The sequence below is a fragment of the Nelumbo lutea genome, chromosome 1, assembly GCF_056320005.1.
Source record: "Nelumbo lutea isolate HS-2025 chromosome 1, American lotus-T2T, whole genome shotgun sequence".
Lineage (NCBI taxonomy): Eukaryota > Viridiplantae > Streptophyta > Magnoliopsida > Proteales > Nelumbonaceae > Nelumbo > Nelumbo lutea.
The window spans coordinates 51,451,818-51,467,264 of record NC_142684.1 but is presented as its reverse complement, the minus strand read 5'-3'; the positions used below and the strand labels follow the sequence as shown (position 1 = coordinate 51,467,264).

Genomic DNA, 15,447 nt, shown 5'->3' with positions numbered 1-15,447 from the left:
GCAGATTTTGGATCCTACCTTGGGCGTGAACACCTCCATTGAGAGATATTGTTTCTCTGTATCAGGTATTATCTCTCTCTCCTCCTTTTGGTTCAGATCTGGTTCAGTTTATGGTTCAAGAATGATCCTTGAAAATATGATTTTCTAAATAGGGAATTCGATTCCCAATTGAAGGGAGAGAAAAATTTTTGAAATTCGCCCCCTTTATTCCGCAATCTTGGGCATCCATGTGATGGATTTCCTATCCCTTCAGAAGTATCCGGGATCATCCTTTTTGCCTCCCATGTTCTAGTGACATTTTGGGGTGGCGTAGTCATGACAACTACCTATCTTATTAACCGCATGCCTTTTCAAGTCTTGGGGTTCAAATCCCCCTTTGTTGTTCTGTTCCCTAAGGGTAAAGTGTTTTCTATTCCTTTGTGTCTTTGGTTTAATATGATATGACCATGTTCCCATATCTCATAGACATAAATTTGAAGCCAATGTTCAAAAGTGTATTTTTCTAGGGTATGCCTCCACGCGGAAGGATTAATGCAACTTTGATCCCACCAGTGGCACTTGCTTTTTTTCCATGGATGTCACCTTTGTAAGTCACTTCCTTTTTATGGTCATTCTCCTAAGGGGGAGCATTTTATTGAGTTTACTTCACAATTTCCTCTTCCATCTCCTGTTAACCTTGGGATTAAATCCCCTATAGTTCCTTTTATCCCATTGGCAAAATCCTCCTCATCTCCCAGTTATCCCATTCCTGCTCCTCCACCTATTAGTCCTCTAGTTTTCACTACTCATCCTATTGTTTATAGGTGGTACCAAAGACAAAGGTTACGGCATGAACACATTGTTGCCCCATCTAAAATTGAGCCTCAAACACTCCTAACTCTTGAAGAGAGGACAAGTCCTTTACCACCTGCTCCAACTTCCTTCCCAGACTTGGACCTATCTAAAGCTATGATAAAGGGAAAGAGAAAATGTATAACAAATTGTGTCTCCAAACTCCTTTCTTATAGCATGTTGTCACCATCTTATTATTCTTTCCTAGCCTCTATTTCCTCTCAACCTATAATCAAGTTAGTTACAAAGGCCTTGTTTAAGCCAAAATGAAGGGAGGCTATGTGAACTGAAATAGAAGCACTTAGCAAAAATAATACCTAGGATATTATGGATTTGCCTAGGAAGGAACCAGTGGGATATAAGTGTGCATTCACCATCAAGTATCATGTTAGCGGTAACATTGAGATGTATAAGGATTGGCTAGTAGCCAAGGGTTATACCAAGGTATATGGAGTTGATTATATGGAGACCTTCTCACTAGTTGCCAAATATGTGAGTTCTGACCAGCCATTATATCAATTTGATGGTAAGAATGCCTTCTTAAATAGGAACTTGATTGAAGAGGTTTATACATCACTTCCTCTAGACATGTATGGTAAGGAAATGCAGGGAAGGTGTGCAAATTGAAGAAATTCCTTTATGACCTCAAGCAATCCCCATGATCTTGGTTGTACATATTCAAAGCTACACTTATTGAGTTTGGCTATATACAAACACAACCTGATCATACCTTGTTTGTTAAAAGAAGTACTTCCTTATCATTTATGTTGATGATATTGTGGTTATAGGCAATGATACGAAGGATGTTCAGGCACTCAAGAACTTTCTTAACTCAGAATTTAAAATTATAGATTTAGGGAAGTTAAGATATTTCTTGTGAATTGAAATTGCCAAGTCTAAAGATGGCATCTTTATCACCCAACAGAAGTATGTGTTAGATCTTCTTATAAAGACTAAGAAATTTGGTGCCAAACCTACCTCTACACCTATTGATGCCAACCATAAGCTCTCAGCTAATGAAGGTAAGCACTTGGTAGAAAAGGGAGTGTTTGAGAGACTTTTGGGGAAGTTACTATATCTTTGTAGAACACGACTAGACATCTCATATGTTGTCAGTGTGATTAGTCATGCATGCCCCAAAAGACGCACATATGGCTATTGCAAAACAGGTTGTGTTACTTGAATGGAACTCCAAGAAAGGGTATTCTCTTCTCTAGGCATGGACACAAGAAGCTAGAGGCTTATACAAATGCCAATTGGGCTGGTAGTATTGATGATAGAAGATTTACATCTGATTATTGTGCTCTGATAGCGGGGGACATTGTCTCTTAGAGAAGGAAGAAGCATTTAGTAGCAGTCAGATCTTCAATTAAGGCAAAGTATAGGGCCATTGCACATGGAGTTTCACAGTTGTTATGGCTTAGGTCACTTCTAGAGGAGATGGGTACTGCATATGATGAGCCTTTAATGTAGTACTGTGATATCCTGGTTGCAATTAATATAACTCACAATCCATATCAGCATAATAGGACAAAACACAGTGAAGTAGACCAGCATTTTATAAGAGAAAGAGTGGCTATTGTAAAATTTGTCTTCCTTCTATTGCCTCAGAGCAACAATTAGCAAATGTTTTAACCAAGTCTGTCCCTAAGGCAAAGTTACAACACCATGTAAGCAAGTTGGGCATGATTAATATCCATGCTTACCTTGAGGGGAATGTAGAGATGATGGACCGAACAGGCAATAATTCATTATTTTTTATTTGTTTCTGTCTGTTTATTTCTATGACTAGTGGGCCTTAGTTATTGACATGTTCTATTTCCTTTTATTATTGCTTCTAGTGCTGGCTGCCCTCCAAAGGGTATTCATGTAATTGTGTTCTTTTTACAATCATAGAATAAAGTACAATTGTGGGGGACTGGAAAGAGGTTCTATTAAATCTCTTCCTTCTCTTCCCTTCCATCTTCTTTCTGCATTGTTTCTCTCTTCCATCTTCTTCAATCTTCTTCTTTTCTATTTTATTTCAAATTATTTGTTGTAAGGCTTACTTAATTGTTACTTTATAGCTGCTGTTAGTAGGTTGTCGGTCAGTTACTTGTTTTTTCTTTTCCTTATTATTTTGATTCTGGGATGTGCCGCCAGGGGCATACTTGTAATTTCCGATTCTTTTATGAAGTTAATATAAATAGAAAAATGGCGGCAGCCAGAAGATGACTGTTTCCTCTCAACCATACCTCTCTCTCTCTCTCTCTCTCTCTCTCTCTCTCCCCCAATCTCCATGAATCACCACATTATTCAAGTGGGATTTACATCTGTATGTACTCCTTATGTTAGCTTCAATGAGCAATTAGCTAATGTATTCACAAAGGGTGTAAATTATTCCATAATGTTTTGTGTAGCAAATTTTGAATGATTAAAAACTATGAATCCACTTGAGGGGGAATGTGACAATTTGTACAATTAGAGGTGCAAGGATATTATAATCTATTTATCCTTTAATGAGTCACCCTAATAAAATAATAGAGTGGGTCCACTATCCCTTATGTGGTTCCATTCTATTTCATTGTCTTTTCTCTATCTTTTTTGCTCTTTCATCCATTCCACCATCATTGCAGGTCTGGTTGATATATACTTTTAAGAATCTAATGAATAGTTGTCTGTAGTGGTTTTCTTGCCAATAAATAAATAAAAAGTTGACAATAAAAATAAGAAAGCAATGAAGGACAGATTTTGACTGTCCACTGGGAATGCCAAATCCAAAACAAATTTCAATATCAGAAAAAGAATTGTTTCTTTTTATGTGGCAGGTCCGTTTGTTTAAAGAAACAAAATCATGCATATGGGCAAAGGCCCCTAACTTTGCTTTTTTTTTTCATTTAATATTGAGTATGTAATTCCGTACCACCAAATTCTGCACAAAAAGGAACAACTACAACAAAACTATAGCAGGAGGAGCAATACCAAGTAAAAACGAAGACTGAAAACAGAGACAATATGTTTTTGTATTGGTACCATAACAACACACCAGTGTAAGTTTGTAAGCCTTGTACATCCAAACTAAAATGTTGTATCCTAGGTCCATTATACATGGGGTGTTAATACTCTCAAGGTGCAACATTACAAAATGGGTGCAATAATAACAATAACAACAACAACAATAATAATAGTAAGAGTACTATTACTACTACTACTATTGTTCAATTTCCCTAACAATGATGAAAATGATAATTATAATAATAATGATGAGAGAGAGAGATAGACAGACAGACCTGAAGGATATTATTCAAGAGAAAATTCCAACTTGTATTTTCCAAACTACTGCAACCATTCATGCTAATATCGCTTATGAATACCAAGCTCTCTGGGAACTGAACATCTACCAACTTCCTGCAGTCTTTGAGCTGTAGGGAACTTAAGCGCTGCAAGTTTGATAGATCTAATCTTTCAATCAATGTGCAATTATTCATGTTCAATATCTTTAAACATGATGGAAGCACCGGTAGTGATTGAAGCCTTAAGCATTCTTCTAATCGTAGACAATCAAGTCTAAGAAGTTGATTGATAGCAACAGGTAGGCTGACAAAATTGGTATTGTGAAGATTTAAATACCTTAATGATGTTAAACTTCCAAGGTTTGATATACTTTCCAATGACGTGCAACCACTTGCCTCTAAGAACTGTAAACTTGATGGAAGCCCAGGGATTGATTGAAGCCTTGTGCAATTCTTTAATTCAAGCCAATGGAGTTGAGAAAGGCGATTCATGCTGGTTGGTAGGTTGCTGAAATTGTTGAAGCTTAGATACAACTTCTTCAGTGAGGATAAGCACCTAAGATCACTTGGTAGTGCACCTTCTGACAAATTGCAGTGCCTGAGATCTAATCTCTCTAACGAGTATGAATATGAGGATGAAATTGACAAAAATGATGAAAGCAATGACTGAGATAGAAATTTTCCAATATTTTTGCAACCGTGGAAATTAAAATATTTAAGAGATGTCAGGTTGCAAATGCTGCTGGGAAGAGTCATAAGGTTTTTGCAATCTTTTAGATTCAGGATAACAAGTTTGTTCAGATTTCCAATAGATTCATGAATCTCAACCAAGCTTGAACAACCTTCAAGGATCAATATCTCTAAACTAGGGCATCCTAAGAAGTTTGGTGTTTGCATTAGGAATTGGGAATAGCTAAGGTTAAGGTATTTCAACTTTTCAAGAACCTGCAAAAAATAAAATAAATAGAATTCTAACATGAGTAGAAATTATTTTCAAAAAAAGAACCATAGCTTAGAAAATCATAGAGATTCAGTCAAACCTTGATTCCCTCCCACACTCGTTCAACTTTGCTGTGTTGCATTTCAAGTATGACAAGATACTTCAAGTGAAAATCAGCTGGTATAAATTTCAAAGCAAATCCATTCCAGCAAAGCCATGTTAGCTCCTTAGGAAGATGTTCAAAGTCCCCTGTTAGGTATACATTGTTAAGTTGGAGCAGTCTCACTTCCGTCATCTTCACAAATGCTTCAGTACCAAAATCTACATCAGTCAAGCTACAATAATTTTCTAGGATGAGACCTCTAATTACTTCGGATCCCTGCATGAAAAAAAACATAAGATAAAGCATAAATAAAAATTTGTACACACCTAAACATTTAATATATATATATACATGCACACACATGTATATACAAGCATAGTAACAAACTTTAAACAACTTAAGGTATGTTTGGTTCGCAGGAATAGGGGTCTGGAATCTGAATTGGAATGTCCAATTCCAGTTGTTTGGTTGGGTGGAATCAGAACCCAATTGCCATTCCTGGCAAAATGGCATTCCTGCTCCCTAAGAATAAGAATCCCATTCCAACCAACCAAAAAGGAAAAGAAAAATGACAAAGTAATAAAATAAAATCAACAATAAAACATTAATAGAAAAATAATATTACTAACATAACAATAATAATAAAAATAATAAAAAATAGAAAAATAATATTAATAAGATAATAAAAATAAAATAATAAGACAATAAAGAGTAAAAAATAAAATTCCCAGTTAATTCTGATTCTAGTTTCCAGATGAACCAAACAACATCAATTGGGATCCAATTCCAATTCTCATCTAAACCAAACAGGTGGGGGGAATAGGCCATTATAATTCCAATTCCAGCTGCGAACTAAACAGACCCTTAAATAGGGGTCTAGATTTTTAGGCACCAGTCAAACCATAAGTCCTAAGAATCCAATCAAAGCCAACCTAAAATTGTGTTTGGTTGGTCGGGTTCAGCTCACCAATGAAAGTTGTAAACCCAAGGTTCAAAATATTGCAATGTATCATACCATATCAAATGATACGCGTCAGTTTTTGAACCCACCAAAATGCCATATAAAGGGATTTAGGGGTTCTTCATGTTTAAAAAACCCCTTCCTAACATGTTTATCATTAAAATATCAAATTGAAAAATAAAAAAGTAAAAGAGTATTGGCCCTTTGAATTGTGTGATATGCAAATTTTTTGGTATCGTTAATGTTGATACTTTGAACCATGTGTACACCTATTGGGTTTGGGCATAGAATTTTCACACATCTCCCCTTTTAGGACATGAAGAGACACATCTTAGTGTAGAAACAGCCAACAGGAGCTAGCGGTAACAGATTCTGAACTGGCCATTCAGGAGCTATAGGTCATTTAGAATAATGCCCTTGAATTCCTCACATGTCAATGTCCATTGAGCAACTCTTATGTTAATACATTCAATCAATCCCTCAGCCTTCAATGACTTTTCTTCAATGATTTGAACATTTCTTTTTGATGTGGATAGGAAAACAAATTGCATGCAGCACTTCAAGCATACAGCAATAAGCTCAAGAAATATCAAGCTGAAAACAGCAAAACAAGTTGGATTTTTAAGGATTTCAAACCTGAACTTGAAGTAAAACTCCTCCTAGAACAGTTCTGTTATAGTAACAACGGCATCAAACTGGCCTCCCACGCAGACACGTAGAAATAGAGGGATTGAAAGGTGCCAAAATGGGTTGATTCCTCAAACCCCAATCTCCCAATACTTGAAAACCTTAGTTGGGGCTGAACTACAACTCAAAAAGAAAGAAAGAACCAAAAAAGACCCCTACAGAAACAGCCCCCTTCTCTTTTATAAGACTCAATGGCTAGCTAGATCCAATTAAAATATTTAAAAATGAGCACCTAAAATGTTTCTCTTTCACAAATAACTCCTTAAGAACAAAGCTAAGGACCTTCTTGGCTAAGGACAGCTCCAATCACAAACATGTGATGCATCACATTCAACTTCAAAGAGCCTGTCAAAATCAGGTAAAGCCGGTACTGGATCCTTGGTCATCCTCATCTTTAGCTTGTAGAAGCTTTTCTCAGCTGTGAGAGTCCATGTAAATTCACCTCCTTTCAAGCATTCAATAATGGGTGCCACAATAGTGCTGAAATTTTTTATAAATCAATGATAAAATGTTGCTAGCCCATGGAAACTATGAATTTCAATTAAGGTCTTTGGTATTGGCCACTCTTGAATAGCTTGAACCTTTTCCTTATCCACTTCAATCCCCTTGGCTGAAACAACATAACCTAAAAACACCAACCAATCTGTCATAAAATTACACATTTTCAAATTGATATATAGTTGATTTTGTCTCAAGGCTTGTAAGACTGCTCTCAAGTATTCTAAGTGACCTTAGAACTTGGCTCATAAACCTCATAAAGGTACTAGGAGCATTAGGCAACCCAAATGGCATAACCAGATATTCATAAAGACCTACCTTATTCTTGAATGTAGTCTTCCACTAGTAGAGATAGTTGTTAGTGTGTGGTCCCACACTTTATTTCTTATTTTTTGTTCCTTATGATAGTTGGACCAAATTTATCTGTTTTTTGTTGCTTATGTAGGCAGCAGGGGTACTAGTGGAATTCCACTAATATTTTAAATCATAAATATAAATAGATTGGTGTAGCACCCAAACACAATCAACCAAACTTTGTTTCTTTCTCCTCATCCTCTTCTTTTCTTTTCTCTTCTCCTCTTATGTTCTTGGTTTATTCTTCTTCTTTTTCTCTCTGAATTCACATCAGAAAACAAACAACTTTTTGTTTCTTTTATCAAGTTGGTACCTAAGATGACCTAGGGCAGATTAGGGTCCTAATATGAGCCTGATCTGGTCGGCAGCACGAAAACTCCTTAGGACTTGAAGTTCTACATCATTGCCTGATTCTTGGATGTTGCTGGAGTCTTTTGAGATTGCTGAAGGGATTGCAAAACCCTTGGACATTGCCTGGTGACCAGGAAGGATCAGAGAAAACAGTTAAGTCCAATATTAGGGTTTAAACTGAAGTTGAAGGTGGTGATCAGTTTTCTTCTGAGAAAGTTTCTATTTTTACTAAAGACCGACCTTGATTAGAGCAGTTTAAGCCATTTTGGAAGCAGCAATTGATAGATTTCTGTCTTCCCTGCTATTTTCTCTAGGGTTTTCAAACCCTACAATAAGTTTTAGGCTCCAAGGCTTGTTATTCTGACTGAGAATAATTTATGGGTGGTGTCTTTGACTGTGGATGATTTTTGGAAGACTATTATTGACTAAGAATGATTCCTGGATGACTGTTCTTGGCTGTGAATGATTTCTGAGTGGCAGTTTTTCAATTATTTAGGGCTTTTTTGGGTTTCCTTCTTTAAGTTTTGACCTGTTAGTATTTTATATAAAATGGAGAAGTCTGAAAATGAGTTAAAGACTCAAGGGGAAGGATTTTTAGGGGCTGGAAACATGACTAAAAGTTCTTTTTAGATTTCCACTATTAGGTTTGATAGAACCAATTACTTTGGATGGGCCCAATCAGCAAGGGGAGAAGTGTGAAGTGAATAATCTCAAGGGGAGAAGCCAGTCTCAATTTACTTTGCGACTTTGAAATCTTTGTGGCATGAAATTGACCACTCGAAGACAATTGAGTGGGAAAGTCATACAGATGCAACAACATATAGCAAGCTGGTTGAAACAAACAGAGTATTTGAGTTCTTAGCTGGTCTGAATTTAGATTTTGATATTGTAAAACAGCAACTACTTACTAGGGAGAGTGTGGCATTGTCCCAAACCTATTCATTAGTGCACAGTGAAGAGAGTAGGAGAAAGGTTATGTTACAGTTTCAACCTATGGAATCAGACAGCAATAACAAAACCAAAAACTTGGGGAGATAAGAAAAGGGAAATGAAAAAGGAAGATAAAAGGATATATCTTTTGATCATTGTAAGAAGCCGAAACATACTATGGACACTTGTTGGAAGCTGTATCCCCATCTTATTCTAGTAAGACTCAGAAATATGGTACTTCAAGATCCCGATCTCAACCACCAGCTACTGCATCTGCTACTCCCACTTCAATATTTGCTCACTTAGGTACAAGAGCTACAACATATCATACATCAGCCCCAGGTAACGCTAGACCTTTCTAGGTAAAAGATTCAGGTGCTTTTGATCATATCACTAGTTTGTCCATCTTGTTTGCCACCTACTGTCTATCCTCTGGCAGAGACAAAATATCTATTGTTTATAGCTCTCTTGTGCCTATTTATGACAAGGGATACATTAAATTGCTTGATGCCATCTCCTTGTCTTTCTAAATTTAGTGGTAACATGCTTTCAGTTAATAGTATTACCAAGAATCAAAACTATTCAATGACCATTCTCCCTGATAGTTGTGTTTTTCAAGATCTAGAGACAGGAAGGTGATTGGGATTGGCCATGAGACAAATGGAGTCTATTTGCTTGAGCATCCACAGGGAAGGACAACGAAGTTAGGAAGTTATTTGTTTCTTAGTCTTTGAGTTAGATTATGCTTTGGCATAATCAATTAAGTCATTTATCTTTTGAGTCTTTGAAGAGTCTATTTCCTAATTTGTTTGAGCCAATCCAAGTGTCTAGTTTGAGGTGTGAAAGCTGTGAACTTGCAAAACATTGTAGATCAACTTATTCTTTAAACAATAAAAGAAGCAATGTTCCTTTTGAAATTGTGCATACAGATGTTTGGGATTGGCCATGAGACAAATGGAGTTTATTTGCTTGAGCATCCACAGGGAAGGACAACGAATTTAGGAAGTTATTTGTTTCTTAATCTTTGAGTCAAGTTATGCTTTGGCATAATCAATTAGGTCATTTATCTTTTGGGTCTTTGAAGAGTCCATTTCCTAATTTGTTTGAGCCAGTCCAAGTGTCTAGTTTGAGGTGTGAAAACTGTGAACTTGCAAAACATTATAGATCAACTTATTCTTTAAACAATAAAAGAAGCAATGTTCCTTTTGAAATTGTGCATACAGATGTTTGGGGACTATACCATATTACTGCTATGGGGGGTGCAGATATTTCCTATTGTTTGTTAATGATTATACTCGTTTCTCGTTGGTTTACCTTATGCACTCTCAAGATGAGGTCCCTACTCTAACCCAAGCTTTTCATCAGATGGTATTTACCCAATTCGAAATTAGGATCAAAATTCTCAGATCCAATAATGCCAAGGAGTATTTTGCAAAACCTTGACCTCATATTTCCTTGATCTCGGGGTCATCCATCAAAGCACTTGTCCTCGTACACCCGAGCAAAATGGCGTTGTTGAGAGAAAAAATAGACATATCTTTGAGGTAACCAGAAGCATCATGCTAAACTTTAATGTTCCCATACGTTTTTGGGGGGTGCTATTCGTATAGTTGTATACCTTATTGATAGAATTCCTTCACGGGTTTTAGACATAAAAACACAATTTAACTTCTTGTATCCAGACAAGGACTTGTTCACTATTCCCCTTAAAACCTTTGGGTGCACTTCATTTGTTCAAATCTTTGGACCTCATCGCTCCAAATTTGATCCCAAAGTTGCCAAATGTATCTTTCTTGGGTACGCACAAAATCAAAAGGGGTTTACTGTTATGAGCCTATCCAGGAAATGGTTTGTATCTAATGGATGTCACATTCTTTGAGGACGTACCCTACTATCATAGCGTTTCTTCTTAAGGGAGAGTAGTGAGGTAGGTATTTTAGTGACAAAAGTTTCGTTACCTATTCCAGTCACCAAGGGGGAGTGTGGTGAAGAGGATAGAAATGTAAGGAATTGAGGGTGTTTCACAGATGATAGAAGCAGATTGATTTCAGTTGTCAGCAGTCCAGGCCAACCTCAATCTCTTCTATAGCTCCAAATCCAAGCATTACCTTCATTGTTGAGCCCATTGTTGTAGATGATATACCTAACATTGTTGAGCCTCAACCTCATCCTTCACCTGACCTTGATCTTCCAATTGCAGTTCGTAAAGGGAAGCGCCATTATACTTCATCCGTTGCTCATTGTTTCTTCCAATTCCTTTCTTATGGTCGCCTTTCACAATCTTATAGATCTTTCCAGTCATCTATTGTTATTTTTATTCCTAGAACAGTGCGGGAAGCCTTATTAATACTTGAGTTGAAGGATGCAATGAAAGTAGAAATGGATGCTCTTGTTAAAAACAATACATGGGAATTAATTGACCAACCTGAGGAGAATAAACCTGATGGGTGTAGATGGGTGTTTATAGTGAAATGCAATGTTGATGGCTTCGTAAAGAGATATAAGGCCAAATTGGCTAAAAAGGTATTCACACAAATTTATGGCATAGATTATTTGGAAACATTTACACCAATAGCCAAGACGAATACTATTAGTCCTATTATCCATTGCTACAAATTTCTCATGGTCACTGTTCCATATGGATATCAAGAATGCATTCCTCAATAGAGATTTGCACGAGGTGTACATGGAGTTGCCCCCTGGTTTTACCGTACAGAAGCAAGCAAGGTGTGCTAGCTGATGAAAGCTTTATATGGGCTGAATCAGTCTCCAAAAGCCTTATTTGATATATTTAAACTTGTTTCGAAGAAGTTTTGTTATACGTAGGCTCAATCAAATCACTCTCTTCCTTAATAAAACAGATTCTTCTTTGACTTTACTTGTTTTCTATATAGATGACATTGTAGTGACAAGAAGCGATATTATTAAAATTGACTCTCTTAAGTAGCTTCTTCACCAGGAGTTTGAAGTGAAAGATTGGGGGAACTATGCTATTTCCTAGGAATAGAGGTAGCCCAATCTAAGCATGGCATTTTTGTCTCCCAAAGAAAATATGTTCTTGACTTGTTGGAAGTGAAGGGATAGGAAATCCATCACATGGACGCCCCAGATTGCGGAATAAAGGGGGCGAATTTCAAAATTTTTTCTTTCCCTTCAACTGTGAATCAAATTCCCTATTTAGAAAATCATATCTTCAAAGATCATTCTTTAACCATAAACTGAACCAGATCTGAACCAAAAGGAGGAGAGAGAGAAAATACCTAATACAGAAAAACAATATCTCTCAATGGAGATGTTCACGCCCAAGGTAGAAACCAAAATCCGCTCCCACTGAATATGGCGCAGTGCAAGGTGGAGCAGAATCAGCAGTGTCCTTCCCAAGAACATGATTCTTCCTAAGAATCACCTGGACGGCTAATGAATACAACTCCTACCAATCTTTTCTCCAAAAGATTGAAATCAAGATCGGATCTTGATTTCTCCCAAGCAATGGAGATCGAACTGCAATAGGCGGGGGCTAGAAAGAATTTGCAGGGTACAGAATTCTCTCCTCTGTGATCTCAGCTCTAAAGACAAGACTTGAGTCTATTGGATGTTGTGTGTCTAAAGGTAGCCGCCCCCTCTTCCTTTTATAGACTTAAAGGGATCAGCTCCTAATCCCATTAGAAGTTGCTAACACAAATCATATCTAGATTAGAAGTCCCTTTAAGATAAGGGATAATCCTTATCTTATCTGCAGATTAGATCAGCCAGTTCCTAATCTAATTAGGAGGGTTCCAGATCTAAATCTCATTTAGATCTTGGACTCTCTAAGTGGATAGGGTCTGATCCCAATCCTATCAGCTGATCCATCTCAGAATTCGCCCCTTTTAATTGACTGATCAAATCAGCCCAGTTCGAAATGGGCTTAAGGTCCATTTAAAGTTATGTACTCACTTAGCCTTCCAAACTGTTGCCCAGTTGGGCTTCTTTGTATGGCGTGGGACCCAAACATTGATCTACACATCAGCCACATGGGTTCGGCCCAGCCTTTGTTACAAGGCTTGGCCAAATACACTGTTATGGACAGTGCACCCCTAAAACCCATCTTATGGGCTCTATGAGCCCCACTTACCCTAAGTGGTCCCTGGGCCAAACCACCTTGTAACACCCAAGGACTGTGGGCAGATGCAAGATTAGCCCATCAGGTATTATCCTCAATGGTCTTACACTTAACCTCTCAGCCCATAAAGATCAAACATTGCCCGACAAGAAAAGAACTCTCCCACGGCTGCAAGGAACAATGTTGCACTCTCTGCTTATATGGATCCCGGGAATTAAAACCTTATGCAAATCATTTCGAAACCATAATATATATAGTTTTATATCTCATATAAAATATATTTTGCAAAACAAATCTCAACGGTTGAAATCAGCTGCCGACAGTCTAGGTTTCCATCAGTGAGAGTGCATCCCCGATCATTACCTTTGTCCGACAAAGGGGCTGATCCTGTCACAATGATCACCCACACAGATGAATTCTCAGACTGTCCCAACATACCCAGGTTTTGACCCCCACTAAGGATCTCACTGATTGGTATATCAAAAACAACCCAATCCGACACCTAGTGTAGTATCATAATCGAGTCTAGGGGTCGGGTGTAACTTTCCAGTTTTGCACATCAATCTCCAAAGTCCAGGGCAATACTGGAAATCTGTTCCAGTTCAAAGATTCAATTAATCCCCCATTGTATGTGCCTAGGGTCTCACCCCGATAGCTGAGACAAGTCACCCCAACCAACTTGGTAGCACCACAGTGTCAGCCTTGTCAAGATCGGTCTCCCCAGACCGACCCACTGGCGGTGAACATTCTAAACTAACACGAGTCTCATTAAGTATCTAGTTTAAGGGTATTACACAGAAACAAACCAAGGGAACATGAATCAAATATGCACTTTTATTCATTTACAATAAACTCATAAAATACATCAATTTGATTGAAGCTAAGGGCATACAAAACTGTCTAACAGCTCCCACTTGCACTTAGGTCCAAACAAATACTAGCCGGAGTCCCATGCTTTCCACGTGTTTCTCAAACACTTTCTGTGATAGTGGCTTTGTCAATGGGTCTGCTACATTTTCCGCTGACGCTACCTTCTGAATCAGGACGTCCCCTCTACCAACAATCTCCCTCAGTACATGGTACTTCCTCTCGATGTGCTTCGACTTCGAGTGGGCTCGTGGCTCCTTAGCCTAAGCAATAGCTCCATTGTTGTCACACAACAATGGGATGGGTGATGTGCTGGATGGAACTACTCCCAACTTGTGAACAAACTTCTTCATCCACACGGCTTCCTTGGCAGCCTCACTTGCGGCAATGTACTCGGCCTCGGTCGTGGAATCTGCAGTGGACCCCTGTTTGCTGCTTTTCCAGCAAACAGCACACGATCCTATCGTAAAACATACCCAGATATAGACTTTCTATCATCTGGTTCCGACAGGAAATCGGCATCTGTATACCCTTAGATCTGTAGTGAGCTACCATCGAATACTAGACAAAACTCTTTTGTCCTTCGAATGTACTTAAGTATGTTTTTCACAGCAGTCCAATGCTCCTGCCCTGGGTTGGCATGAAATCTGCTTACTACTCACTGCCTGAGCAATGTCAGGGCGAGTGCACAACATGGCATACATGATGCTCCCTACGGCAGAGGCATAGGGAACGTCCTTCATGCCATCAATCTCCTTAGAAGTCTTAGGAGACATCTTCTTGGAGAGAGTGACTCCGTGCCTGAAAGGAACATTTCCTTTCTTGGAGTTTTCCATGTTGTATCTTTAGACTATTTTGTCAATGTAGGCAGATTGGGATAATCCTATTATCCGCTTCGATCTATCTCTATAGAGTCAAAGACCCAGTATATAGGAGGCCTCTCCAAGATCTTCTATGGAGAACTGCTGTGAAAGCCATACTTTTACCGTAGTCAACATTTCTACATCATTCCCAATGAGTAAATGTCATCTACATATAGAACCAAGAAGGTAACCTTATCTCCACTGTACTTCCTGTAAACACAGGGTTCATCCGGATTCTGCTCGAAGTCAAACGATTTGACGGTAGAGTCAAAACGGATGTTCCAACTTCTAGAAGTTTGCTTAAGTCGATAAATGGATCTATTAAGTTTACATACCATGTTTTCCAGACCCGCAGCTATGAAGCCTTGCGGCAGCTGCATATAGATATCTTCAGTAAGATCTCCATTCACTACCTGGAACTTCTAGGTTGGTTACTACCTGGAACTTGTGGTGGACTGGATACCCGAGTGGATCTTCTAGGTTGGTCACTACCTGGAACTTGTGGGACATCTCCCACTACTCCTGAGCTCTCCTCATCAAGAACAATTTCCCAACGATGGGTGTCCAGGATATAATCGGTCTCCAAGAACTGGGCATTTCGACGGTAGAACACTTTCTGCTCACTTGGGTCATAGAAAAGGTAAGCTACAGAGCCTTTTGGGTAGCCTACAATAGGCAACGGCTGGTC

At 38.3% G+C, this 15,447-nt stretch overlaps 1 protein-coding gene across 4 annotated transcripts in view; it reads right to left on the bottom strand.

Moving 5' to 3' along the window:
* Positions 1–15,447, bottom strand: part of LOC148874622 (TMV resistance protein N-like) — a 93,249-nt gene that overhangs the window by 40,553 nt on the left and 37,249 nt on the right. For all 4 annotated transcript variants that reach the window (XM_088966567.1, XM_088966564.1, XM_088966565.1 and 1 more), the window contains exons 3-4: positions 5,144–5,422; positions 4,101–5,048 (exon numbers count right to left, since the gene is read on the bottom strand). In XM_088966567.1, the coding sequence (XP_088822693.1) occupies positions 4,101–5,048; positions 5,144–5,422 (1,227 nt within the window). The remainder of the gene's footprint in view (positions 1–4,100; positions 5,049–5,143; positions 5,423–15,447) is intronic.